The 27,398-nt window shown below is 43.5% G+C and overlaps 1 protein-coding gene across 6 annotated transcripts in view; it reads left to right on the forward strand.

Annotated features, from left to right (window-relative positions):
• LOC115203754 (spectrin alpha chain, non-erythrocytic 1) overlaps nt 1-27,398 on the forward strand; it is an 83,872-nt gene that overhangs the window by 17,200 nt on the left and 39,274 nt on the right. For 5 of the 6 annotated variants that reach the window (XM_029768711.1, XM_029768712.1, XM_029768713.1 and 2 more), the window contains exons 1-8: nt 10,510-10,754; nt 24,320-24,559; nt 24,886-25,011; nt 25,681-25,821; nt 26,063-26,343; nt 26,463-26,762; nt 26,991-27,126; nt 27,260-27,361. In XM_029768711.1, the coding sequence (XP_029624571.1) occupies nt 10,668-10,754; nt 24,320-24,559; nt 24,886-25,011; nt 25,681-25,821; nt 26,063-26,343; nt 26,463-26,762; nt 26,991-27,126; nt 27,260-27,361 (1,413 nt within the window). In that variant the 5' untranslated portion in view covers nt 10,510-10,667. Of the gene's footprint in view, nt 1-10,509; nt 10,755-24,319; nt 24,560-24,885; nt 25,012-25,680; nt 25,822-26,062; nt 26,344-26,462; nt 26,763-26,990; nt 27,127-27,259; nt 27,362-27,398 lie in introns of those variants that run through there. The other variant, XM_029768715.1, reaches the window with a different exon arrangement.

The following is a 27,398-nucleotide window of genomic DNA, read 5'->3' on the forward strand; positions in this document are numbered from 1 at the left end:
CAATTGTTTTTCGTTAGAACAGACAGTTATTACTTATAATTTATTTAATGTTGTTTACACTGTTCCAAACAGGCAGTAAAATAATATTATAAGCTAACAGCACCTGTTTGTCTCACACAGCCTAATATGCACGCAGCTCTTGCTCCTATTCCCTCCTTTGTGTTGATCTCCTTCTTGTTATTATTTGGATTATCATTATAATAAGTGATGTCGTTATCATTAGGAGGCTTTGTATAGTATCCTTGTATAACCACCATTGAGCTGTAGGCCTAAGAGCATATCCTGTTTAGTCTTAATACCGTAACTTACTTAGACCTATATTTCAATATATAGGCTACTGTATGAATCAAGCAGTCATGCATTCGTTCATGCCATCACACAGCATACGAGACATTCCATGCTTTGAAACGCAATCAAGCATTTTAGTTGTGAAATTTCATAAAAGGGAGCTTTGAACAATTAGCCTAAACAATAAATAAACTGCAATTCACGAATGCATGCAAAAGTTTTTAATCTGTTGTAATTTTTCTTTTAACGGAAAACCAATTTTAAAAAATGCAGTTTAAACGTTAAGCAAAATTGTCAATTTGTCACATCCCTTACTGTATAGCCTAACCTATGGATTGTGCACCCATGAAATGGGGTATCAGCCTACTCAGTGACACTCACAGAACACAGCTGTGAATAGTTTACACGATTATTAGTGTCTTATAATGTGTACACAGAATCCATAGGTTAGGCTGTACATTGCAATATGAATGTTCAATACACAGGTTGACTGGTGAGCTTAATGTTGCAACTCTTTGCTTTATGAATGTGCAATAACCATAAAACACAATTTATATAAGGAATTGGCAACTCGTTCTCATTCTGAGAAATAAGCTAGTCCACTTGATTTCAACATGTGGACAGGCTAGCATGTTGTTCAAACAGTTGGAGACTAGAGTTAGGCGGTATCCAGATTTTCAGATAATCATCCTGGGATTTACAGTATTACCTGCTTAGTACACAAGGGGTCGCCAAAAATGCAAAAAAGCCCATTGGGCATCTAGTACAGGAATGCTAACAAAGTCAGCACAAGTAATAGCGAATTTCCATGGAGGCTGCTAGGTAAATACGATAACGAGCGCAAACGAAAATAAAGAAATTGCAAAGACGGGCAATTCAGCTCATAAAATTATACATATATAGGTAGAAGCTCCCGAATTTCATTTTTGATGAGTTTGGACAGTCACAAGCGAATGTGAATCAGACATGAACAAAGTTTTGTCACATTCTTCTGAAGGAAGAACAGTACAGGCTCTGAAGCACGCCGTGTCTGTGGAGTCTGGAGGGTTCTCCAACCTTTTCTAGCATGAGAGATACTTTTTAAAAAAATTAAACATGTCGTGAGCTACTCATTTTTCCCCTAGCTTTCAAATAGGCACATTCTTTTCTTCTCCTGCAACTCTTCCCCAGGTCCTTCGTGCACTACTTTCTCTTTTACACAATATTTCTGCCAATATACCTGGTAAAATAATGGTTAATAAACAACTCTAAGGGGAGCCTTTATAAAATCAGATTTTTTTTCTCTCCAAAATTACGTGTGTTTTTCAGTTAACATTTTCCTGGTTTAAGATTATTAAAAAAATATATATATACAAAACATTACTATTGTTCATAGAGAAACAACGGCATTAGATGTTCTGAGTCCATGTCAATGCTTAAATTACATCAGAATAATTACTTTTTTGGGATCTAGAAGAAAACAAACACATCTGGATTTTTTAGTTTAATTGCACATCTAGCAAGTGAGGAATGTGCCATCTAATGTGCCGGTCTAGCGTTCTGTACTGCTGCTGCTCATTTCATGGCAAAGTTTGCAAATCATACATACTCATGACATACTTCTGCCAGGTAAGTCTACTTTGCAGTTAACATTTTCATTGATAAGGTTTTGGGGAAAGTATTTCTGTCAACCCACAAAAAGGTTATCACATGAACTGGCTACACACAGAGCGATAGACAAATGCACTCACCACAGAGACAGACTGTCAATATTGCTAGAAATTAACCCCTGTGCGGCTGCGGGACGGACATCCAGCGAAAAATCATATCGCCATTAGCATAACAAAATTTAATCAATTTTTTTCATTTTTTTTCCAAATAATATCGTTTTATAGATACACCTCTCCTGAATCGAACCACGTTGTCCGATTTCAAAAAGGCTTTACAGCAAAAGCAAAACATTAGATTATGTTAGAGGAGTATATCGTAAAAGTAGCCACATAGCCATTTTCCGACCAACCACATGCATCACAAATAACCAAAAAACAGCTAAATGCAGCACTAACCTTTGACAATCTTCATCAGATGACACACCTAGGACATCATGTTACACAATACATGCATTCTTTTGTTCGATAAAGTTCATATTTATATATAAAAACAGCATTTTACATCGGTGCGTAACGTTGACTAACTATTTTCCCTCAAATGCATCCGATGAAACAGCGCTACAATTTACTAAATTACTATTCGAAAACATTTTTAAAATGTAATATTGTCATTCTAAGATTTATAGATGAATATCTCTTGAAAGCACCTGTAATGACAGATTTAAAAATAACTTTACTGGGTAATCACACTTTGAGATAAAAGGGGATGCGATACTCAGAACAATAGGCTAGCAATAGGCTAGTCATCTTGGAACAATCGCATATCAAATCTAGTCTTGTATACTATTGTCAATAATCCCTTACCTTTGATTATCTTCATCCTTAGGCACTTCCAGGAATCCCAGGTCCACAACAAATGTATTTTCGTTCGAAAAAGTTCATCCTTTATGTTCCATTAGCTTGTTGTTTTTAGCGCGTTCTGAAGGCTGAACCAAAAGTTCCGACGTGCGCGGGGCTACTCTTTCAACAAAATGCATTTTTTTCTTATTTAGGTTCGTTCAAACATGTCAAACATTGTATAACATAAATCTGTAGGGCCTTTTTCAACGAGAGCTCCAATAAGATTCGAGGGGGACGATTGCATTGTGTTTCAAAACGTTTCGAAAGGGAAGGGTAACCAGGGGCGCCGGCGTCATAATGATGATGGCCCTCTCCGTGTGACCACGTTCCACAGCGTGTCATTGTCAGTTTTCACAGTAGGAGACTCAAATCTTTTTGTAAAGACTGGGGACATCTAGTGGAAGCAATAGGAAGTGCTCAATGAACCATAGCTCACGGTGTGATTAATAGGCAACGTGATGAAGTTGAGTTCGCAATTCAGAATTCCACTTCCTGTTTCGATCTGTCTCGGGGTTTTGAGTGCCATATGAGTTCTGTTATACACAGACACCATTCAAACAGTTTTAGAAACTTTAGGGTGTTTTCTATCCACAAGTATTAATTATATGCATATCCTAGCTTCTGAGTTTGAGTAGGAGGCCATTTTAAAATGGGCACTATTTTTTTTCAAAAATCGCTGTAGCGCCCCCTATCCTAGGGGAACGCCAAGAGGTTAATTGGCAGATATTGTGTTAAATTTGGATTTTAAAGCCAGTAGTGGCTAACCAGGGGTGGGATAATGTGAATGTTGTGTTGATTAGATAGTAGCTCGGTGCGTCTGATACTTGTGAGATTTGTTAATGACAGTTTGTGGATCACGTGAAATGTTGGCGAGCTACTCGTAGGTGGGCTTGCGATCGACCTGTTGGAGACCCCTGCGTTAGGGCAACGGGCCTGCCTGCTGTGCTTGGAGAAGAGAGGGAGGGGGGGGTGTTCTCGGCCTGGAGCAGAGATCTGGTAAAACATTTTTACGAAAAGGGCATTTTCATAGACAAAAAACAAGATCAGTGATTGTTGCAAAAAAGCAAATTTTAAACTATTTTGATCAAATAATTACATTATTAGTAGGTCTTATGGTTGTGGAAGGCTTATATGTAGCTAATGTCAGGGCTGGGCAATATGGCCAAAATGTGTCACAGTATGCAACAACAAAAAAGTTATTTGACGGTATTTTATGTTTTTGAATAATAAATGTTGTAAATTTGCTTTATCCATTCTGTTTTATACTGTTCTATTCAACTTCAATGGGCAAACAATCTAGGCCTTATTTTTAACTAAATGTTGCAATTGCCGATTTTGACTTGCGATTTAGAGCAAAACACTTGGGTGAATTGTTGGAATCATGGAAATAGAATGATAAAAATATCAGGGAGGAGTTATTGTGAGAGGGTAGGAAACGAGGCCGCATTAGCGGCTAATAAGATTTAGGACCAACTTGCTAATAAAATACCAACTAGCTGTTTGCAGATGTAAGAAACACAAACTAATAGTTTAATTATAGAACGCTAGTGGATTTATATTAAGAAGCAAAGTGAAAATCAACATTGTTGCATTTGGGCTCCTGAGTGGCGCAGCGGTCTAAGGCACTGCATCTCAGTGCTAGAGGCGTGACCCTATGCGCAGATCGGAAAGGATTGTAGAAGAGCAACATGGCGGAAGGAAGCTCCACATATCGGTGGAGCAATCCCAATGCTTCTGTCTGTCCCTATCCCTTCAATCATGTAGTCACTGGACAGATGGCTATTGGAAGGGGTCAGGAAAATTAACTCATTTCATTAGCACCTTGTGCATATGTCAAGGTAGTTCATCCACCATCCTTAGTGGAGTCTGACCCATATGGGATTTTTGGATCCGATTTTAGAGTGGAAATATTCACCAATAACCAATATTTGCTGATCATTTTGTATTATTGTAGCTGGAATAAAACATTTAACATTTTTTCATCGATTGTAGGACTGTAGCCACTGAATTCTGATAGTTGTCACTTGAAAGGAAAACCATAAAAATGTTTTGCTGCTGCCTCTCGCCCGAAGTGTTGTCTCAGTGAACGGCTTTTACATTTTAAATGGTGAGGGTTAAGGTTTGGGTTAGGTTAAGGTTAGCTAGCTAGCACTCGTGATGGAAATGAGGCTGGCAAAATGTGAATTTCGACCAGTCACTGACTAGTGACAAGCCATACATCAAAATTGTTGGGCTCCAGAGTGGTGCAGCAGTCTAAGGCACTGCATCTCAGTGCTAGAGGTGTCACTACAGACCCTGGTTCGATCCCGGGCTGTATCACAACTGGCCGTGATTGGGAGTCCCATAGGGCGGTGCACAATTGCGCCAGTGTCGTCCGGGTTAGGGTTTGGCCGGGGTAGGCTGTCATTGTAAAATAAGAATTTGTTCTTAACTGACTTGCATAGTTAAATTAAGGTTAAATAAATGAATGAAAACGTAGCTACGAAGCGCTACTTTGTAACCTGCTATCTTTTTTATTTATTTTTATGTTTCTGAAAACATTTGAATGACAGAGGTTGAGGAATAGACTTCGCAAAGAGCAAATTTAACACACCAGATTTCGCGGGCTTCACTAAAGGGCTGTAACGTTAACGTAACCACAGAGTTGAATGGCACTTGCTTTACATTTGGGGATAGCATCCAAGCTTTTATCTACTCGGCACTCCCCGTAGAAGCAGTAACAGTTTAGTTCACAGTAGTTCTCTCCTCTCCGACTGGTGTAGTTGCATTGGGTGATCGTGTCCAGTCTTGCTATAGCGCCAAGGCAAAATAGGCTAATAGCCATGTTTAGAGCGCCCTCTTCAGACAAATAATGAAATGCAAATAAAAGTCTCTCATTGAACACATTTTTTTCAGAGCGTTTTCCCCACATCATATATCAGTCTTTTTTGGTGGATTACATTTATGAAGCAAATGCATCCGTAAAAGGCTAATATCGGGCGATTTAAAAAAAAAAAAAAAAAAAAAAAAAAAAAAAAAAAATATATATATATATATATATATATATATATATATAAAATAAATCTTGTATTTATTTTTAAAATTATTTTAATATATATATATTTTTTAAGGTATTTTTTAATTATATATATATATTTATTATTATTTTTGATTATTATTTTTAAAATCGGTTGGGCTTTAATGCACAGAAATTGGTATTTTCTAAGCCCATCGACCCACCACCACCCACTTCCCTCCATATCTGATGCACATTGTGTTTACTGAAGGTTGACAGGTTGGGTGTGGCTCAACATCAAACTGCTCCAACCATAAGACTTTTAAACACTGAAGTTCCTCCTGGCATGTCTGTGTTTTACATTCTTGCTGGTGTGTGTATTTTAGTTTTGCATTCTTGATGGAATCAAAAACAAGGTTGAGGTCATCACTGGTGTCACCAGAGGGAAGGCTGTTGCGGTGACTGTATTACCACCACACCGGCAGTCATGAGTCATGACCGCAGTAAAACTCCACATGACCGTTGAGTCATGGTAATCTCCTTTTATGCACTCTGGACATGCTTTGGTAGTACCCAACTTGCTAATGACCATCAGACCCTAATGGCCTGGTACTCAGGGCTCTATTGTCCCTCTAACTACTCTAACATCAATGCAAATGAAATCAATAATTACATGAAACAATTATGATCAAAACAGTATCCTGCTTTTAAAACTCACCTCAATGTGATGATCAATTTGAAGAAAGAAGTTCAACAGCAGGTTGAAACTGATTGTAAAACATGGTTGTTGTGGATGTTTCAAAGCCTAACACAACGGACAGCGATTTCTAAGGTGGTGATTCATTCAAAACACCATACACATATTAGAGCTAATGCATACACATAGGCTCATGAGCCCAAGCCTGGGGGGGAAAAATGCGTAATTATGACTATGCTTTGTACAATACAGTCGTGGCCAAAAGTTTTGAGAATGACACAAATATTAATTTCCACAAAGTTTGCTGTTTCAGTGTCTTTAGATATTTTTGTCAGATGTTACTATGGAATACTGAAGTATAATTACAAGCATTTCATACGTGTCAAAGGCTTTTATTTACAATTACTTGAAGTTGATGCAAAGAGTCATTATTTGCAGTGTTGACCCTTCTTTTTCAAGACCTCTGCAATCCGCCCCCAGCATGCTGTCAATTCATTTCTGGGCCACATCCTGACTGATGGTAGCCCATTCTTGCATAATCAATGCTTGGAGTTTGTCAGAATTTGTGGATTTTTGTTTACCCACCCGCCTCTTGAGGATTGACCACAAGTTCTCAATGGGATTAAGGTCTGGGGAGTTTCCTGGCCATGGACCCAAAATATCGATGTTTTGTTTCCCGAGCCACTTAGTTATCACTTTCGCCTTATGGCAAGGTGCTCCATCATGCTGGAAAAGGCATTGTTTGTCACCAAACTGTTCCTGGATGGTTGGGAGAAGTTGCTCTCGGAGGATGTGTTGGTACCATTCTTTATTCATGGTTGTGTTCTTAGGCAAAATTGTGAGTGAGCCCACTCCCTTGGCTGAGAAGCAACCCCACACATGAATGGTCTCAGGATGCTTTGCTGTTGGCATGACACAGGACTGATGGTAGCGCTCACCTTGTCTTCTCCGGACAAGCTTTTTTCCGGATGCTCCAAACAATCGGAAAGGGGATTCATCAGAGAAAACAACTTTACCCCAGTCCTCAGCAGTCCAATCCCTGTACCTTTTGCAGAATATCAGTCTGTCCCTGATGTTTTTCCTGGAGAGAAGTGGCTTCTTTGCTGCCCTTCTTGACACCACGCCATCCTCCAAAAGTCTTCGCCTCACTGTGCGTGCAGATGCACTCACACCTGCCTGCTGCCATTCCTGAGCAAGCTCTGTACTGGTAGTGCCCCGATCCCGCAGCTGAATCAACTTTAGGAGATGGTCCTGGCGCTTGTTGGACTTTCTTGGGTGCCCTGAAGCCTTCTTCACAACAATTGAACCGCTCTCCTTGAAGTTCTTGATGATCTGATAAATGGTTGATTTAGGTGCAATCTTACTGGCAGCAGTATCCTTGCCTGTGAAGCCCTTTTTGTGCAAAGCAATGATGACGGCACGTGTTTCCTTGCAGGTAACCATGATTGACAGAGGAAGAACAATGATTCCAAGCACCATCCTCCTTTTGAAGCTTCCAGTCTGTTATTCGAACTCAATCAGCATGACAGAGTGATCTCCATCCTTGTCCTCGTCAACACTTACACCTGTGTTAACGAGAGAATCACTGACACGATGTCAGCTGGTCCTTTTGTGGCAGGGCTGAAATGCAGTGGAAATGTTTTTTGGGGATTCAGTTAATTTGCATGGCAAAGAGGGACTTTGCAATTAATTGCAATTCATCTGATCACTCTTCATAACATTCTGGAGTATATGCAAATTGCCATCATGCAAACTGAGGCAGCAGACTTCGTGAAAATTAATATTTGTGTCATTCTCAAAACTTTTGGCCACGACTGTACATAGCCTATTGCATATTACGCATGGCAGAAAAACATGAAACTGATTTTCGATGTCTTTGGTACATAATTGGTCTAGCCTATAATCAAAAATGTTTACAAATTTGAGTAAACTCCCTTTTCAGTGTGGACTGTATTGTTATGCATACTGGATGGGCTGGTTACCTTATGCTATGCTCCAAAATGTATATCTGGGAGAGAACCTATTGCCCTAGGTGATGCTGTTGGTTCATTGATTGTGAAGGGAGGCTTATAGGTAGCCTACAATTATAGTACATTTGATTTTGAGTAGCGTAGTAATAGGGATTGAAAAAAATAATAATTCATAATTAATTAGGTGGCAATTTACCTTTAGCTAACCAGAATATCTCACCACCATGTGTTTCCATCTCCTCCTCTCTCTCCTTTATTGCTTTCTCGATCATGCAGAGGGGGTCAATAGTTTAGTGAAATGTTTCATTGCAAAAACATATTACTATTGATGTTCCCGAACAGATTTCACTTGGTTTCCAAAATTAACCACTGGGTAGCTGCAGGAACATGGTTGGAGGGCTCATGGCATATGGAGTTAGGGCGGAATATCACCTGTCGTGCAGTGAGAGCATGCTCCTCAAACAGTGGTTGATGCGTGGAGTGAAATAAGTGTATTCATATTTTAGTTCTCAGGTGGTCATATTAAGCACAGCTCCGCTATAAAACCAAAGTATCCTACCAGGCATCATTAAAAAACGGACCGTCGGGAAAGCGTACAGCAACCATTCGCTATTCGAGTGCATACAGATGACGTGTCTTTTTTCCCTGCCGCTCTTCCTGACCATTTGATAATGGGCCATTCTAAATTTTAAACAAATTTGACATATTAGTAAAGACGAGATTAAATTGAGAATAGTCTGATGTGTGAAAATAGGATCACTTGATGAGAGAACAGCTGTGCGGCCTGAGGCGAGCTTTTTCTGCGACTTTCTCAACTCCTCAATAGCCTATAGTCACATAATTTAGCCCATATGTTTTGGTTTGTATCATTCACAACTAAAGTTGCCAAATAACTGTTAAATATAGTATATGGGACCTGTTTCAAATGATACATTTTATGCTCAGCATAGCCACTTCATATGCACACTCACTCCGGAACGGTAAAAATATCCTTTCTATTTCATTCAGCAAAATTCAGTTATATTCTTCTTACTGTGAAATGTATATCAAATAATGGCACAGGACTTATAAGCATATCTTGTCTGCTAAATGAACAAGCCTACAGCCTATGGCATGGAACATGGCCTACCGTATGTTATCTGGCTAACACATTCTGTTATTCGGAAATACATTTTCTTCATATCATGTTTCTTTAGACCTGACTAAAATAAATAATGGATGTATTGTGATGTATATTAAATGTATTTATTAGACTTTGATAAATGTAGATGTTCCAAAGGAGCGCATCAGTGCTTGTATGCATGGATGCCTGGAGATGTTAATTAACGGTCAATTACCATGAGACCGGCAGTCTTTTGCATGACAGTGAATTCCACTCTTACTTAGTTATACTGTCAGCAGTCTATATGTTCTGTTCAGTTTGTCAATTTTGTGTAGCCTAACGCCATATGAACTGGTCTCAGGTTGCCTTCCCTTTTAATCCTATTAATTATCCCCCCCATACTCGACACACTGAGGAGTCTCCCTTTTCTGGTTGTCATGACGATGCTGTTACCCTGGCCTCTGTCCTGTCAGGCTGCTGGCTGACTGTCCTAACTCACCTTACACTTAGGGCATGCACACTCAACACAAAGCAAATAACGGACACTTTGTCATGTGACTGAATTCATATTCTTCTAATGCATCACAGTTAACTTGACATTATGATGAAGACATGTTAATTGAATGATCTATTTTTGAGTGATTGAAAATAACCCATTGATCTGACATGAAACTGTGGTGTATGCTCACTGTTGTTGACTTTAGCCAGCACAGACACCTGTCATCATGTCCCAGTTTATTAAAACAAAACTGAAGTTAACGTGTGTCACTACTATGTGTGTTTGCGTGGTGTGTGCATGTTTGTTTTCCTGTCAAAAGGGTGTGCTGGGGTGTTCATCGAAGTTTCTAGAATGCTGAGAGTAGTCAGGGGGACTGTTTGAGAGAAAGGAGGCCATGAGGAGAGAGGGCGGGAGGGAGAGGGAAAGACGCAAGGGCTGGGCGTTATCTTGGCTTGCTCCCGACACGGCCGAGCCACTGCAGGGGCAATGCGTCTGTCTGCTCTGCAGAGAGCGGAAGAGTGAGAGAGAGAGAGAGAGAGAAAATAAGAGGCGTTCAGTTTCTCATTCTTCCTTTATCAGTTGAGATTTGTATCTGGAGCCTAGACCGGAGTGACTGCTGCTGGCTTCATGGCCACCATGGAAATCCAAGACCTAGGGCAACAGCGGGAGACAACCCGTCTGCCTAGGGAGACTATGGCCACCACATCTCCTCAGGTACTGATAGGACATAGCAAAGACGGTTGGACAGAACAAGGCTCTGGATAAGGAGCCTAGAATATCTTGACTCACTGATTATAACTAACGTTGGGTTTCAGTTTGCTGGTTAGCCTATGTCCTCTCATTTTGAGAATTTCAATTGAGTAGCTGGATATGGTGGACTGTTAATCTAACTCTGGTCAGTTGATTGGTTTTAGTTTATTTTCATGGTAATTAGTCACTGAATTCCGGCATGCGTTTACTGCATGCGTTGTTTGTGTAAGAAAATGTTTTTTTGTTGTTGTGTGGACAGGACTGGGTTAATTTGGTAATTTGATTGGTTTTAACTGGACTCCATGGTAATTGGATCACTGGATTCAGGCCTGTGTACTGCATGCGTTGTGCGGCATGGTAAACCTCCACAGATGTCAATTTTTTTTGACACAGGCTTTCCAATGCGTCATTGACTGGATGACAGCCATTTTGATTTAGGCTAATCCAGACATGGTAATGTTCCAGAGTAGGCTTTGGGACTTGTATGACGGTTTTGGTAATGTTCCAGAGTAGGCTTTGGGACTTGTACGACTGTTTTGGTAATGTTCCAGAGTAGGCTTTGGGACTTGTACGACTGTTTTGGTAATGTTCCAGAGTAGGCTTTGGGACTTGTATGACTGTTTTGGTAATGTTCCAGAGTAGGCTTTGGGACTTGTATGACGGTTTTGGTAATGTTCCAGAGTAGGCTTTGGGACTTGTATGACTGTTTTGTGAAAAAAAGATTAACAATAGAGCTCAATATTTTGTCATGTAGCCTAATCTCAGTCTTGTAGATAGTTTTAACAGTGGATGGTTGGTTTGCGAATTAACTGGACTCCCCCCTTGGGCATGCTATCGATCGGCCAGGACTCTGAGGGAGTTGAGGGAGCTGTGAGAGGTTAAGGTTCACTCAAGAGGGAAGGGAACTGAAACATTGTTGGGCCCATATCCTTTTCCTTTCTGCTGCGCTGCTTTTCCTCTTTGCACATGCATCTGGAATGTGTATCGTTCTATATGATATTAATCACTTTCTGACTGCACCCCTTTTGATTTGAATAACACCTTTCAGACATGTTTGCCCATGGTAAAAGTGGTCATGAAGTTACATTTCATGAAGCATTCAGGAGATAGAGGTGCTCAAAGTTGACCAATTTTGCGTACCCCACCTTTCCATGAGACTTCCAATGTGTTCATCACTGACAAAGATCAACGGTTGAGTTTGATATCATTTGAAAGCTTACAAACATGGTTGTCAAAGTTTTAATGTCAATCAAAAAATTCAGGGTGTCATTTAAATCATAGAAATAGAATGGACTTAACCCTTCAGAACCCTGCAATGTAGCTGGTTACATCATTTACATTTAGTTGAATCTTCAACATACAATTACTACCAAAAATGGCCACCGGTCCACCCACCGTCGAATGTCAACGTGAATGGGTATGTCTGTTCTATGATCTGTATTTCTATGATTTTCAATAGGTTTCCTATGGAAGATTGACAGTACCATTTATAACAATGTATATTCCCACTCAAGTCAACATTGTTTGTGTGGACCTCCAACCATCTTTGTGGTACCATTTTGAAAGTTGAAATTTCAACTTTATTCACATTTTAGTACAATGGTGGAACTAACTTTCCCCTTAAAATCAGGACAGAGGAGTCCCTGCCCATCTTTCGAAAACGTCTGAAACATTACCGATTTGATAAGTAACTAAAATAACTCTCACGGTGCTTCCAACGAAAACAAAATGTACATATGATTGTGATGTTGTCTCACCTAGCTATCTTAAGATAAATGCACTAATTGTAAGTCGCTCTGGATAAGAGCATTGCTGAATGACTAAAATGTAAATATTTATCAGCCAAAACATGACACACTGTATTGAAGTATGCTGTGCCTCAACCGATGGCAGGCACAACACAAACACCTCAGATGATGTAAAATAGGGTCTAAGCAAAAAACATTTTTAAAGCAAACATAATTTTTTTCAATTAATCAGTTTGACAACCTTTGTAAGCTTTCAAATTACATTAAACTCAACCGTCTATCTTTTTCAGTGATGAAGACATGGCTGTCTCGTGCTAGGGCGTGGTATGCAAAATGGGTTAACTTTGAGCACCTTGTTTTGGCATTCAGGTCCAAAAAGTCCCTTTCTGACCACTTCTACCATGGGCAAACATGTATGGAAGGTTTCTTTCAAATTTAAGAGGGGTGCAGTCAGAAAGTGATTGAAATCATATGGAACAACCTATGTACCAAAGATGATACAGTATGAAGATGGGCAGAATCTGCTTCTCCGATAGAAATCCCTGATCACGCTTTTAGGTGATGTCATGGCAATGTTAGCTCATTGGCAGAAACATGTTATCAGATCTAACAATCGTGTCATGCCGAACTGCGCATTTGAAAGCCTTCAAATCAAAGGCACTCCTTTGATGTAAAGTTGTTTTTGATGAAAACGTGTTGGTCACTTTCACAAGGTTGTAGTAATGACAGTTTCAGCTACTTAAGACATTGGCTCCAATTTTTAGGTTTTGCATTTAGATGTTGAGAAAGTTAACTAAGGACACATTTTTCAGTTCTCCCATTGGCTTGCAAAACCCCAAGTCTGCCAAGTCTGCTTTGCAAGCATTCCTGGAAGTCTCGCGATGTTGCGCCTTTGGGTTTAGAAACTCTGCCTGTACTGTGGGAGCGCCCTACCATTTCCTGTAAATTCTTCCGGCCAGCATCCTCCCAGTATGACATATGTTAGTGAGAAGCTATGTTTCCATGGGAACCAGGAAGGGGCTGTTATGTGACTTCATCGGTTTTCCACTGTCTCTCTGGACTCCCTTTGGGAATGAGACTGGGCCTTTAGGATAGAGTGCTCTACTACTCTACCGAATGGTGATTTTCTGAGTTCATTTTGCAAGGGTTCTTGTGTTGGACTGTTTATTCTCAAGGTTACACCCAAGCTTAACTTCATTCCTCATTCTCTTTTTTTTAATTTCATTTTGTAGCCTAATCATTTGGACAAGTCAGGCCTACATTGTCAAGAATTAAGAAAAAAATGCTTTTCCATGACCTGGTACTAAAGTTTTTCTCACTTGCCAGTGTAAATTTCAACATATAAGGTAGGGATGTCAAAGTGAAACTGTGAAAACAACTTTTTTCTTCTCCTCGGTAGAATCCTTATTTGTTCTCCATCAAATCTAAATGAATGAATTTATGCCAGGAAGGCAGCGAGGACTTCGCAGCGCTCAAATGAATTATCTAGGTCGTGGTACTATGCGTGGCAGTAATTCTAATGGAGCAAATCGATACCCCACGCCTCCCCTCCTTCTCATTCCCTCCCACCCACCCACTTTTTGCATTCTCTCTCAGTAGAGCGATTTCTCTCTGCATACTTGGGCAGCGATGGGAGCCACACAGGGCTCTAAAAATATCTCTGGCCTCCTCAAATGGAATCTGTGGCATGTCTTTATGAGAAAGACCTGATTTTTAAAATGGTGAGAGGGTGGGAATAGATACGGTATTGTCAAAGCATCGCCGCCGTGGTGGGAATTTGAGACTCTAATTTTTTTTACCCCTTTTCTCCCCAATTTTGTGATATCCAATTAGTAGTTAGACTTGTCTCATCGCTGCAACTCTCGTACAGATTTGGGAGAGGCGAAGGTCGAGAGTCATGCATCATCTGAAACACTGCTTCTTGACACATTGCTCGCTTAACCCGGAAGCCAGCCGCACCAATGTCTCGGAGGAAACACCGTACATCTGGTGACCGAAGTCGGTGTGCATGCGCCCGACCCGCCACAAGGATTTGCTAGAGCGCGATTGGACAAGGACATCCCGGCCAGCCAAACCCTCCCCGGACCCGGACGATGCTGGGCCAATTGTGCGCCGCCTCATATATTGTGCGCCGTCTCCTGGTCGCGGCCGGCTGCGACAAAGCCTGGGATCAAACCCGGGTCTGTAGTGACGCCTCTAGCACTGCAATGCAGTGCCTTAGACTGCTGCGCCACTCGAGAGGCCCAGACATCTCTATAATAGAGATAACAGCCAAACCTCATTTGGAGACTTGCTCCTTCCATGTCTCCTGTCCTCCATTACTAGGAGAAAGACCATATCACTCTAGACCAGATATAGCTCATTCCACCATCTTGTCCTCACCCCAACCCCTTTAAGCCTGCCCGATAATATATTTTATATAATATGCCTTCATAACATTAGCTATGTCTGAAAAGGTAGTGTGTGTGGTGGTTACTTCATTGACGAAGAGCTATGGCAAACAGTAACTGTGTGAAAATATTTGCTTTTGAGTTAATATTATCAGGAATAGCAAAATAATAGGCTATTCGTTTAGGATAATGCTGATTCCCTTCATTCAGGCACCGGAGTGAATGGCTGCCGTTTTCACGGGCTCCTAACCAATTGTGCTATTTTTATATATTTTTTCCGTATTCTTTAACTTATTTTGTGTTTCTGCTACCGTCTCTTATGACTGAAAATAGCTTCTGGATATCAGAACAGTGATTACTCACCTCGAACTGGACAAAGATTTCTTTCTTTAATGAGTCTGACGTGAAGGATATGCTGTTGCTCCCGGACCAGGCCCAAATCACCGTCATTTGCATTAAGAAAAGACGGAGATACAGGGCCTGCAACGTGCAATCATTGGAGAATAAACTGGATGAGCTCTGTTCGAGACTATCCTACCAACGGGACATTAAAAACTGTGTTTCACCGAGTCGTGGCTGAAGGACGACGCGGATAATATGCAGTTGGTTGGGTTTTCCGTGTATCAGCAAGACAGAACGGCGACTTCCGGTAAAACTTATTCCACACACACAGACGCGAACAAAGCTCTCCTTCACCCTCCATTTGGCATATCTGACCATAATTCTATCCTCCTGATTCCTGCTTACAAGCAAAAACTAAAGCAGGAAGTACCAGTGACTCCCTCAATACGGAAGTGGTCAGATGACGCAGATGCTACGCTACAGAACTATTTTGCTTGCACAGACTGGAGTATGTTCCGGGATTCATCCAATTGCATTGAGGAGTATACCACCTCAGTCACCGGCTTCGTCAAGAAGTACATTGACGTCGTCCCCACGGTGACCATATGTACACATCCCAACCAGAAGCCATGGATTACAGGCAACATCCGCACTGAGCTAAAGGCTAGAGCTGCCTCTTTCAAGGAGTGGGAGACTAATCCGGACACTTATAAGAAATCCCGCTATGCCCTCAAATGAACCACCAAACAGGCAAAGTGTCAATACACGACTTAGATTGAATCCTACTACACCGGCTCTGATGCTCGTCGGATGTGGCAGGGCTTGCAAACTATTACTGACTACAAAGGGAAACCCAGCTGCGAGATGCCCAGTGACACGAGCCTACCAGAGAGGGTAAATGCCTTCTTTTTTTTTTTAATGCTCGCTTCGAGGCAAGCAACACTAAAGCATGCATGAGAGCACCAGCTGTTCCGGACGACTGTGTGATCATGCCCTCCGTAGCCGATGTGAGCAAGACCTTTAAACAGGTCAACATTCACAAGGCAGCGGGGCCAGACGGATTACCAGGACGTGTACTCAGAGCATGCACGGACCAACTGGCAAGTGTCTTCACTGACATTTTCAACCTTTACCTGACCAAGTCTGTAATACCTACATGTTTCAAGCAGACCACCAAAGTCCCTGTTCCCAAGAACGCCTAACCTGCCTAAATGACTACTGCCCCGAAGCACTCAGGTTGGTAGCCATGAAGGCTGTTCATGGCTCACATCAACACCATAATGCCGGAAACCCTAGACCCACTCCAATTCGCATACTGCACCAACAGATCCACAGATGACTCAATTTCAATCGTACTCCACACTGCCCTTTCCCACCTGGATTAAAGGAACACCTACGTGAGAATGCTGTTCATTGACTACAGCTCAGTGTTCAACACCATAGTGCCCACAAAGCTCATCACTAAGCTAAGGACCCTGGGACTAAAAAACCTCCCTCTGCAACTGGATCCTGGACTTTCTGACGGGCTGCCCCCAGGTGGTAAGGGTAGGCAACAACACATCTGCCACGCTGATCCTCAACATGGGGGCCCCTCAGGGGTGCGTGCTTAGTCCCCTCCTGTACTCACTGTTCACCCATGACTGCGTGACCAAGCACGACTCCAACACCGTCAAGTTTGCTGACAACACAACGGTGGTAGGCCTGATCGATAAGACGGCCTATAGGAGTTGACCGTGAACTACAGGAAAAGGAGGGCCGAACACGCCCCCATTCACATTGACGGGGCTGTAGTGGAGCAGGTCCAACAAACTATCATGGTCCAAACACACCAAGACAGTCGTTTAGAGGGCACGAGGAGACGGAAAAGATTTGGCATGGGTCCCAAGATCCTCAAAGTGCAGCTGCACCATTGAGAGCATTCTGACTGGTTGCATCACCGCTTGGTATGGCAACTGTTTGGCATCCGACCGTAAGGCGCTACATAGGGTATTGCGTACAGCCCAGTACATCACTGGGGCTAAGCTTCCTCCCAGTAAGATCTCTATACTAGGAGGTGTCAATGGAAGGCCCAAAAAATTGTCAGACTACAGTCACCCAAGTCAGACTATTCTCTCTGCTACCGCTCGGCAAGCGGTACCGGAGCGCCAAGTCTAGGTCCAAAAGGCTCCTTATCAGCTTCTACCAGCCCAAGTCATAAGACTGCTGAACAATTAATCAAATTGCCATCTGAAGTATTTGCATTGTTTTTACACTGCTGCTTCTCACTGTTAATATCTATGCATAGTCACTTTACCCCTACCTAAATGTACAAATTACCTCGACTAATCTGTACCCCTGCACATTTACTCGGTACCGGTAACCCCTGTATATAGCCTCGTTATTGTTATTTCATTGTAACTTAATTTTTTTAAAACTTTTAGTTAATTTTGTAAATATTTTCTTAACTCTATTTTCTTAACTGCATTGTTGGTTAAGGGCTTGTAAGAATTTCACTGTAAGGTCTACCTACACCTGTTGTATTCGGCGCATGTGACAAATTAAATTTGATTTGCATTGAAAAACACAAGTTGAATGCACCTCTGCTAAATGACTGAAGGGGAGGACTGAGGGAACGAAGAGGCTTCTAGAGAACCTTGAAACAGCTAAGATTACATAACGCTTCAAGTGTGCCGGCCTGTGCTTGAGTACTGACATAATGTCTTTGTTTTTCAGAAGATGTCTTATGAACTTGGTACTGAAGTGGCAATTTAGCCTAGCTACCAGTGTCAGTATTTAACCCATACTTCTCTCCTGGTATCTAGGCCTATAGTTAGCAAGACGATCCGTCCTTCATGTGGTCTAGTACAGTGTGTTTAGTGGCCTCACCACAACAGGATGTGGGTCCACCACGTCAATAAACAGCCTCTGAATGTGTACAGTAGGCCAGTCCTAAACACTGTTAGGTAGAAGTCTTAACTACCATGGAGCGTTTTTTTTTTTTTTTTAATTGCTGCTTGCACGGTTTAGAAATCAGGTGGTTGGACTTTGACTAACCTATTGCCATGCGGATGGAGATTGTGCATGGTGTTTCTCATAGTCTCCTCCTCTTAACACTAAAATGTTATGTGCTTGTTGGAAAGAGAGCAAGGATTACATAAACAGTGAGCTTCTAGGAAGTCTTCCGCTCTGCTGTTTAGTAGTGGTGTGTGTGTGTGTGTGTGTGTGTGTGTGTGTGTGTGTGTGGGAGGTGGTTGAGGGAGTGAAGGAGGGAAAGTGTCATAGAGAGGGAGGTGGTAGATGCAGGTGGTTGGAGTTGGTGTTATCTACCATTCACACCATTCGGAGTCGAGTGCTATCTGCTATTGCAGAAGCACTGTGCTAGAGGGCCTTCTGGCGGTCGAAGATAGATACAACCTCCTCCCTCCACAAGTTAATTCATGTAATTTGATAAATACTACCAAATGTATTTTGGTCTGTAATGTAACCATTTACTTGTCACCTGGAACTGCACACAGATTCAATTGGCTTTTAAGCCACTCATCAAGAGGCCAAACTCTGCAGGTTGTGTGATTTCAAGTTTACACCAAAGCAGCAAATTTTACAGATATTGTTGCGTCACTCCTTCTACAATAACTTTGGCGCATTGTGTCAAAGAGCAGCACAGTCTCTCCCAGGAGAGGCCGGTGCCCCAAAGACATGTTCCAAAGGCTGTTTTCTCAATGGTCCAGAGAGCTGTCCCTCAGCACAGTTAGCATACTATTCAAGAAGTGTGTGCATTTATACTCTCAGGCAGATATCAGAGCAGAACGGGTCGGGGTCAGCTAAATTCTGGGATGATTTAAGCCGTCAGTGAATTGGGACTGGTGTTAGGGGATGTGGGGGGGTATCAACTAGTCGGTTGCTTTTTACAGAAAATGGGCCAATGTAGAGAGGATAGTAATCAGCTTAGTCAGACAGCCTGACCCTTGTTGTTTTTCACAATCTAGTCAGTTATTTCTGCCATTTCTATGTAGCTGTATTTGTTTCGATGGCAGTGGCCATGTACTCCCAAGAGCTATTCAGAACAATCACCACTTGATTGGTCCCTAAGTTTCCTATGTTAGCGCTGGTGGTGTCTCCTCCGTGGGTTAGCTTAATGGTGTGATGGATGGATAGAGGTTGTTTTGGGAGAAATGGAATCAGGCAACAAACTGGTCTGTTGCGTGTTGAGGAGAGCCAGCCAGCCCAGAAGCCCCTTTGTGGACCAGACCAGGCAGCTTTTCCTGGATCTGCTGAATGGAAAGCCACCATACTGCTGACACCACTAATCCTACTGTCAGATATGGACCATTTCACTCTTTCTCCTTCCATCTATTTCTCATCCCTATTTTTCTCGGTCTGAATGGGAGCTGTGCTGGCTGTGCTCTAACAGTGGGCCTCTCATCTGGTCTAGCAGTCGTCCCCGTCCCCATTTGACTGATTGACTGTCAGTGATATTTTATCTCTGTCTCTGTGTGTTTTCCTTTGCTCATGGTGTTCACTGACAGATTCATGTTTCACTGAATTCTGTTCATTTGCATCATATCACATTGTCTTATCCATGTCTGTTGTGAGACAACATATCTGTATCTTTAATTATGGAAGCACTTGAGAACAAGCTGGAAGTAAAATGGTTACGACAATTTATTTAGAGAATGTCTTAAGCCAGTGTATGAAAGCGGTATGAGATGGTCTATTGGAATTGGGTGAGAGACTCATGCTCACACAGTCCTGACCTGAGATGAAGGGGGCTGTGAGTTTTCTAGCTATGGTGTTCAGCTGGACTGGCCTCCCTCCACCATGGCCTGGTCAGGGTGTATCAGAGGTCACAGTGACCTGATAAGCCACAATGTAGGTAACGCCGCCCTGAGAAAGACTCCAGGTTTAGGGCTGGGGCGACATAGAATTCATTTGAATTTACACTACCAGTCAAAAGTTTAGAGACACCTACTCATTGAAGGGTTTTTCTTAAATAGTAAAAACCCTGAACTTTCGAGTTGTGTAGTCCACTTGTGTAGCTAGCAGGACTGACTTTGTGTTAGCTAGCCAACGTTTAATTACTTCTGCGTTATGAAAGGAACTAGACACGGACACAAATGATCCATTGGTAGTTTGTTGTAACCAAGTATTGGTGCTAACCGTGTTTTATTGGATGCTAGTTAGCTACGGCATCATAGGATACGGGTTGTAGGGTTTCATGGAAGCGGCGCAGGTCCTAATCCAGGCACTTATCATCTCCCGTCTGGATTACTGCAACTCGCTGTTGGCGGGGCTCCCTGCCTGTGCCATTAAACCCCTACAACTCATCCAGAACGCCGCAGCCCGTCTGGTGATCAACCTTCCCAAGTTCTCTCACGTCACCCTGCTCCTCCGCACACTCCACTGGCTTCCAGTTGAAGCTCGCATCTGCTACAAGACCATGGTGCTTGCCTACGGAGCTGTGAGGGGAACGGCACCTCCGTACCTTCAGGCTCTGATCAGTCCCTACACCCAAAGAAGGGCACTGCGTTCATCCACCTCTGGCCTGCTCGCCTCCCTACCTCTGCGGAAGCACAGTTCCCGCTCAGCCCAGTCAAAACTGTTCGCTGCTCTGGCACCCCAATGGTGGAACAAGCTCCCTCATGACGCCAGGACAGCGGAGTCAATCACCACCTTCCGGAGACACCTGAAACCCCACCTCTTTAAGGAATACCTGGGATAGGATTAAGTAATCCTTCTAACCCTACCCTCCCCCCCCAAAAATATATAGATGTACTATTGTAAAGTGGTTGTTCCACTGGATATCATAAGGTGAATGCACCAATTTGTAAGTCGCTCTGGATAAGAGCGTCTGCTAAATGACGTAAATGTAAATTTTACATTGTAGAATAATAGTGATGACGTAAAAAAATATGAAATAACAAAAAAGTGTTAACAAAAAAATCTAAATATATTTGAGATTCTTCAAAGTAGCCACTCTTTGCCTTGATGACAGCTTTGTACACTCTTGGCATTCTCTCAACCAGCTTCATGACATAGTCACCTGAAATGCATTTAAATTAACAGGTGTGCCTTCTTAAAAGTTAATTTGTGTTTTTTTTCCCTTAATGCGTTTGAGCCAATCAGTTGTGTTGTGACAAGATAGGGTTGGTATACAGAAGGTAGCCCTATTTGGTAAAAGACCATATTATGTCCATATTATGCAAAAAAAGCAGAAACGACAGTCCATCATTACTTTAAGACGTGAAGGTCAGACAATCCAGAAAATGTCAAGAACTTTGAAAGTTTCTTCAAGTGCAGTCGCAAAAAGCATCAAGCGCTATGCTGAAATTGGCTCTCATGAGGACTGCCACAGGAAAGGAAGACCCAGAGTTACCTCTGCTGCAGAGGATAAGTTCATTAGAGTTGCCAGCCTCCGAAATTGCAGCCCAAATAAATGCTTCGCAGAGTTCAAGTAACAGACACATCTCAACATCAACTGTTCAGAGGAGACTGTGTGAATCTGGCCTTCATGGTTAAATTACTGCAAAGAAACCACTACTAAAGGACATCAATAAGAAGAGACTTGCTTGAGCCAAGAAACACGAGAAATGGACATTAGACCAGTGGAAATCTGTCCTTTGGTCCAAATGTAAGATTTTAGGTTCCAACCGCCGTGTCTTTGTGAGACACAGAGAAGGTGAATGGATAATCTCCGCATGTGTGGTTCCCACTGTGAAGCATGGAGGAGGAAGTGTGGGGGTGCTTTGCTGGTGACACTGTCAGTGATTTATTTAGAATTCAAGGCACACTTAACCAGCATGGCTACCACCACATTCTGCAGCGATACGCCATCCCGTCTGCTTTGGGCTTAGTGGGACTATCATTTATTTTTCAAAAGACAATGACCCAACACACCTCCAGGCTGTGTAAGGGCTATTTGACCAAGAAGGAGAGTGATGTAGTGCTGCATCAGATGGCATGGCATCCACAATCACCTGACTTCAACCCAATTGAGATGGGTTGAATGAGTTGAACCGCAGAGTGAAGGAATAGCAGATGCAAATGCTCAGCATATGTGGGAACTTCTTCAAGACTGTTGGAAAAGCCTTCCAGGTGACTGTCATGAAGCTGGTTGAGAGAATGCCAAGAGTGTGCAAAGCTGTCAAGGCAAAGGGTGGCTACTTAAAATAACTTTTTTGGTGTTTACTACATGATTCCATGTGTTATTTCATAGTTTTGATGTCTTCGCTATTATTCTACAATGTAGAAAATGGTTTGAAAAAAAAAAAGACCTTGAATGAGAAGGTGTGTCTAAACTTTTGACTGGTACTGTGTATTTTTGCGTGAAAATCCTACAGTCGTTCTCATGGTTGGAGGCCTCGTGCTAAAACAAAATGTTGTCTATTTAAAATATTCAGTGATGGAAAATGGTCCAACTTGCCATTTTGAATGCAATGTAGCTGATACAGTTCACTGTTACATCAGCCTAAAAGGCCTAAATCGTTGGATGGTAATTCAGGAATTTGTGGTGTTACACACACTCCTTAAATAGCACCACATGTGTAGCCCACCCCCCACATTCCCATTAATGTGTGAGAGGAAGCACTTGGGGTATGCCTGCCTTGCAGTGACTGAGTAACAGCCACCCAGAGTGTGGTCCTCTAACAGCCCCTCTCTACTATCCAGGCTGGGGGACAAGAATACAGGGTGGGTGACACTGACCCTGTCTGTTGACCTCACCCTACTCATCTCCCTACAGGCCTCCACCCTCCCCTGGTGTATGGTTGGATGGGTGGGGTTTGAGGGGGGTGAGGGCCACTGTGTGGGCTGACAGACGCAGTCCTATTGTGCATGGGGGCCTGGTTACTGTTTGTTCAGAGCTGTGTGGAATTTCTGCCTATTTCCCCTCCCCCATGACATTCTTGTCATCTTAGCTGCTTGACTGGAGAGGAGCTGGCTACTTCACTGGGGAGTTTTTGTCAATTCATAGCATAGTTAGCCTTGTCTGGTTCTCTTCCACAAAGTTACGTGGCATTTCCTCTAGATCCGTTCTTGTGTGGTGAGTAGCGATCCATAAAGTGCTGCACTGTGTTCAAATGCCCCCTGGGAAAGAGAAAAGAATGAACTGCACTGTGTGATATTTGGAACTCCTTTTGGAAGTCCTCCACAGGTATTGTGTTTCTACGAGCTCTTGTGTTTTTAAAAGCCTAAAGATGAGAGAAATCGGATGACGGGAAAGTAGAAATACTCAATGTGGGCCTCCTGAGTGGCGCAGTGGTCTAAGGCTCTGCATCGCAGTGCTGGCTGTGCCACTAGAGATCCTGGTACGGGTCCAGGCTCTGTTGCAGCCGGCCGCGACCGGGAGACCCATGGGGCGGCGCACAATTGGCCCAGCGTCGTCCGGGTTAGGGGAGGGTTTGGCTGGCAGGGATGTTCTTGTCCCATCGCGCTCTAGTGACTCCTGTGGCGGGCCGGGCATAGTGCATGCTGACATGGTCGTCAGTGTTTCCTCCGACACATTGGTGCGGCTGGCTTCCGGGTTAAGCGGGCGTTGTGTCAAGAAGCAGGCTGGGTTGAGTTTCTGAGGGCGCACGGCTCTCGACCTTCGCCTCTCCTGAGTCCGTACGGGAGTTGCAGAGATGGGACAAGACTGTAACTACCACTTGGATACCACGAAATTGGGGAGAAAAAGGGGTAAATAAAATAAGTAATACTCAATGTGATCATGCTAGCGTAACCATGGCAGGCTCAGTTGGACCATTTTATTTTTGTTCTATTCAAAGGGATGGACAAATGGTAGCAGCCATCTTGTTCATACACTCATGCATTTGCCAGCAGCCATCTTAACATTCTCATCCACTCATCCCAATTGTAGGAACTATTAATGTTGACAACTAGAAAACATAAGTTGCAGCTGAAACATTGTTGCAAATGAAAGTAGTATTAATGATTAGCCTACAACGGAAATATAATTACTAGAACAGGCATAGCCCATCAGTAATTCTATTTTCTATGGATAACAATGGGCTACTCCTGTAATATTATAAAAAGTTCTAAATCCTAATTTCCCCCTGTATTTTTGTGTTATCAGAGAATGGATACCAGTGGGGTGAAAGTGCTGGAGTCTGCCGATGACATCCAGGAGCGCCGGCAGCAGGTGTTGGACCGCTACCGGCGCTTCAAGGAGCTGTCGGGTGTGCGCCGGCAGAAGCTGGAGGACTCGTACCGTTTCCAGTTCTTCCGCCGCGATGCCGATGAGCTGGAGAAGTGGATCCAGGAGAAGCTGCAGATCGCCTCCGACGAGAACTACAAGGACCCTACCAACCTCCAGGTCAGTGCAGATGGATAGGAAGCCAGTTGAGGCTAATAAAATAAATTATGACTTGGGTGGAGCTGTAAGCTGGGCATAGAAAAAAAGGGAATACTGAAGTAAAGATCCTGATTTGATTGACCTTTATGATGCACAAGCCACTTGTTGTGAATTTACTGGCTTTAAGGCTTGCCAGTAGCCATTCAAAATGAAACAGCGTGGCCATAAAACCACACACACAGAATTATCAGTACGTCATAAAACCCTCTTTGCTGTGACCCTTGGCCAGGTATGTCTGTCCTGTCCACTAGTCTTTGTGCCACGCTAACATGCCTCCTCCCCCACAGGGCAAGCTCCAGAAACACCAGGCCTTCGAGGCAGAGGTGCAGGCCAACGCTGGGGCCATCATCAAGCTTGACGAGACTGGCAACCTCATGATCTCCGAGGGTCACTTTGCCTCTGAAACCATCCGCGTAAGACACACACATACACACAGTCCGCTGAGCTATATGCTTAACCAAGATGGAACTACACAATCTACCCTTTTTAACCCCGATCATGTCTGGTTCAGTCCTTCACGCCCTACCGGACTTTCTAGAGACCATAGTCTCAAGTTTCAATATGGCGGAGTATATAAAAGTAGGTGCTTGAGTGCTGTCGACCTCCTGGCTCTTCTGTTTCTCTCACTTTTAGGTTCCACCCCACTTCTGTCAGATCCAGTGTTCTGTTTGTTGTGTGGTTATGCGATATTTAAGAATACTTCATGAAAAGTGCATGATTTGTGTGACTAAAAGGAACATTTTGTTCCATTGATAAGCATTTATCTTGGTCTCAAACTACAACCTCAGCAAGTACTGGGCCCAGATTCATAAAGCGTCTCGAGTAGGAGTGCTGATTTAGGATCAGTTTGAACTTTTGGATCATATTGAACAAGATCTCATGGACATGGCGGCCTGATCCTAGGTCAGCACTCCTTCCGTGAGATGCGTTATGAATACAGGCCCTGTTTTCCCATAATGAATAAGGTTATATTGACAGAGGGGACCTGATCCTAGATCAGCACGCCTACTCTGAGAGGCTGATTATTGGTCTTGGATCAGCTTCCATTCGTGGTGCAAATTGTCTCCCTTTCTGCCCAACAGACTCGTCTGGAGGAGCTGCACCGTCTTTGGGACCTGCTGCTGCAGAAGACCAAGGAGAAAGGTGTTCATCTGCTGCAGGCCCAGAAGCTGGTGCAGTACCTGCGCGAGTGTGAGGATGCCCTGGACTGGATTAGTGACAAGGTCAGTGTCTCAACCTGTAGTGTCACACACACACACACACACACACACCTACTGGAGGCCATGGCCTAAACCATGTCTACAGGACCCTAATAGACAACATGGCCTTACCCTAAATCATGTCCAACAGGAGATCATTGCCATAGGACCCTAAAGACAAACTATCCTAAACATTAGCATCCCTAAGCCATGTGTACAGGATCGTACTAGATAACCTATCCTAATCCAAAGCCGTGTTTAACAGGAGGCCATGGCCACCTCGGAGGAGCTGGGACAGGACTTGGAGCATGTGGAGGTCCTCCAGAAGAAGTTTGAGGAGTTCCAGACGGACCTGGCAGCTCACGAGGAGCGTGTGAACGAAGTGAACCAGCTAGCGGGCAAGCTGATCCAGGAGTCTCACCCCGAGGCGGAGCTCATCATCCGTAAGCAGGAGGAGGTGAACGCTGCCTGGCAGAGGCTCAAGGGCCTGGCGCAGCAGAGGCAGGGCAGGCTGTTTGGAGCCGCCGAGGTGCAGCGCTTCAACAGGTATGTCCAGGATGGACTGTTTTGGAGTGTGTGTGGCTGTGATAGAGAAGCCACAAAAGACCTGAGAGAATCAAGAAATGTATATTTCTGACTGGGTGTATGTGTTATGTGGCCTCCAGGGATGTGGACGAGACCATCAGCTGGATCAAGGAGAAGGAGCAGCTCATGGCGTCCGATGACTTTGGCCGGGACCTGGCCAGCGTTCAGGCCCTGCTGCGCAAGCACGAGGGCCTGGAGAGAGACCTGGCTGCGCTGGAGGACAAGGTCAACACTTTGGGGGTTGAGGCTGAACGTCTGCAGCAGACCCACCCCCAGAACGCTTCCCAGATCCACCTGAAGAGGGACGAGCTCATCACCAACTGGGAGCAGATCCGCACGCTGGCCGCTGAGCGCCACGCCCACCTCAACGACTCCTACAGGTTGGTACCACACTGGCTGCCCTAACAGCGAACACTGTAGCTTTACTGTGTCAACACCGTAACGTTACTATGTCACTATCATACCGTTATTGTAACACCACTGTACTCAACACAGCGACCACCCAACAATAGCATGGTCAAACAACTCCTATACCAGCCATTTGGACCCTGTTTAGTTGAAAGTATGTAGAACCCTCTCTGACTGTCTGTGTGTTTGGCCCCCTGCAGGCTGCAGCGCTACACTGCAGACTTCCGTGACCTGACCAGCTGGGTGACGGAGATGAAGGCCCTGATCAACGCTGACGAGCTGGCCAACGACGTGGCCGGAGCCGAGGCTCTCCTCGACCGCCACCAGGAGCACAAGGTACAGAAACACACTGAAATTAATTAACTTTATTTTAGCAGTTGAAAAGTACATTTTCTCAGATCTTCAATCAGTGATGCTCGTTTTTCCTCCAATGTTGCTGATGTTTACTGTGTGTGTGTGTGGTCCTTAGGGTGAGATTGATGCCCATGAGGACAGCTTCAAAGCCACAGACGAAGCCGGTCAGGCCCTGCTCAACACCGGACACTACGCCTTAGAGGAGGTCAAGGAGAAGGTAGGACTGGTCTTTCTGTCTCCCGTTGTTTCTGTCC

The sequence above is a fragment of the Salmo trutta genome, chromosome 12, assembly GCF_901001165.1.
Source record: "Salmo trutta chromosome 12, fSalTru1.1, whole genome shotgun sequence".
NCBI lineage: Eukaryota > Metazoa > Chordata > Actinopteri > Salmoniformes > Salmonidae > Salmo > Salmo trutta.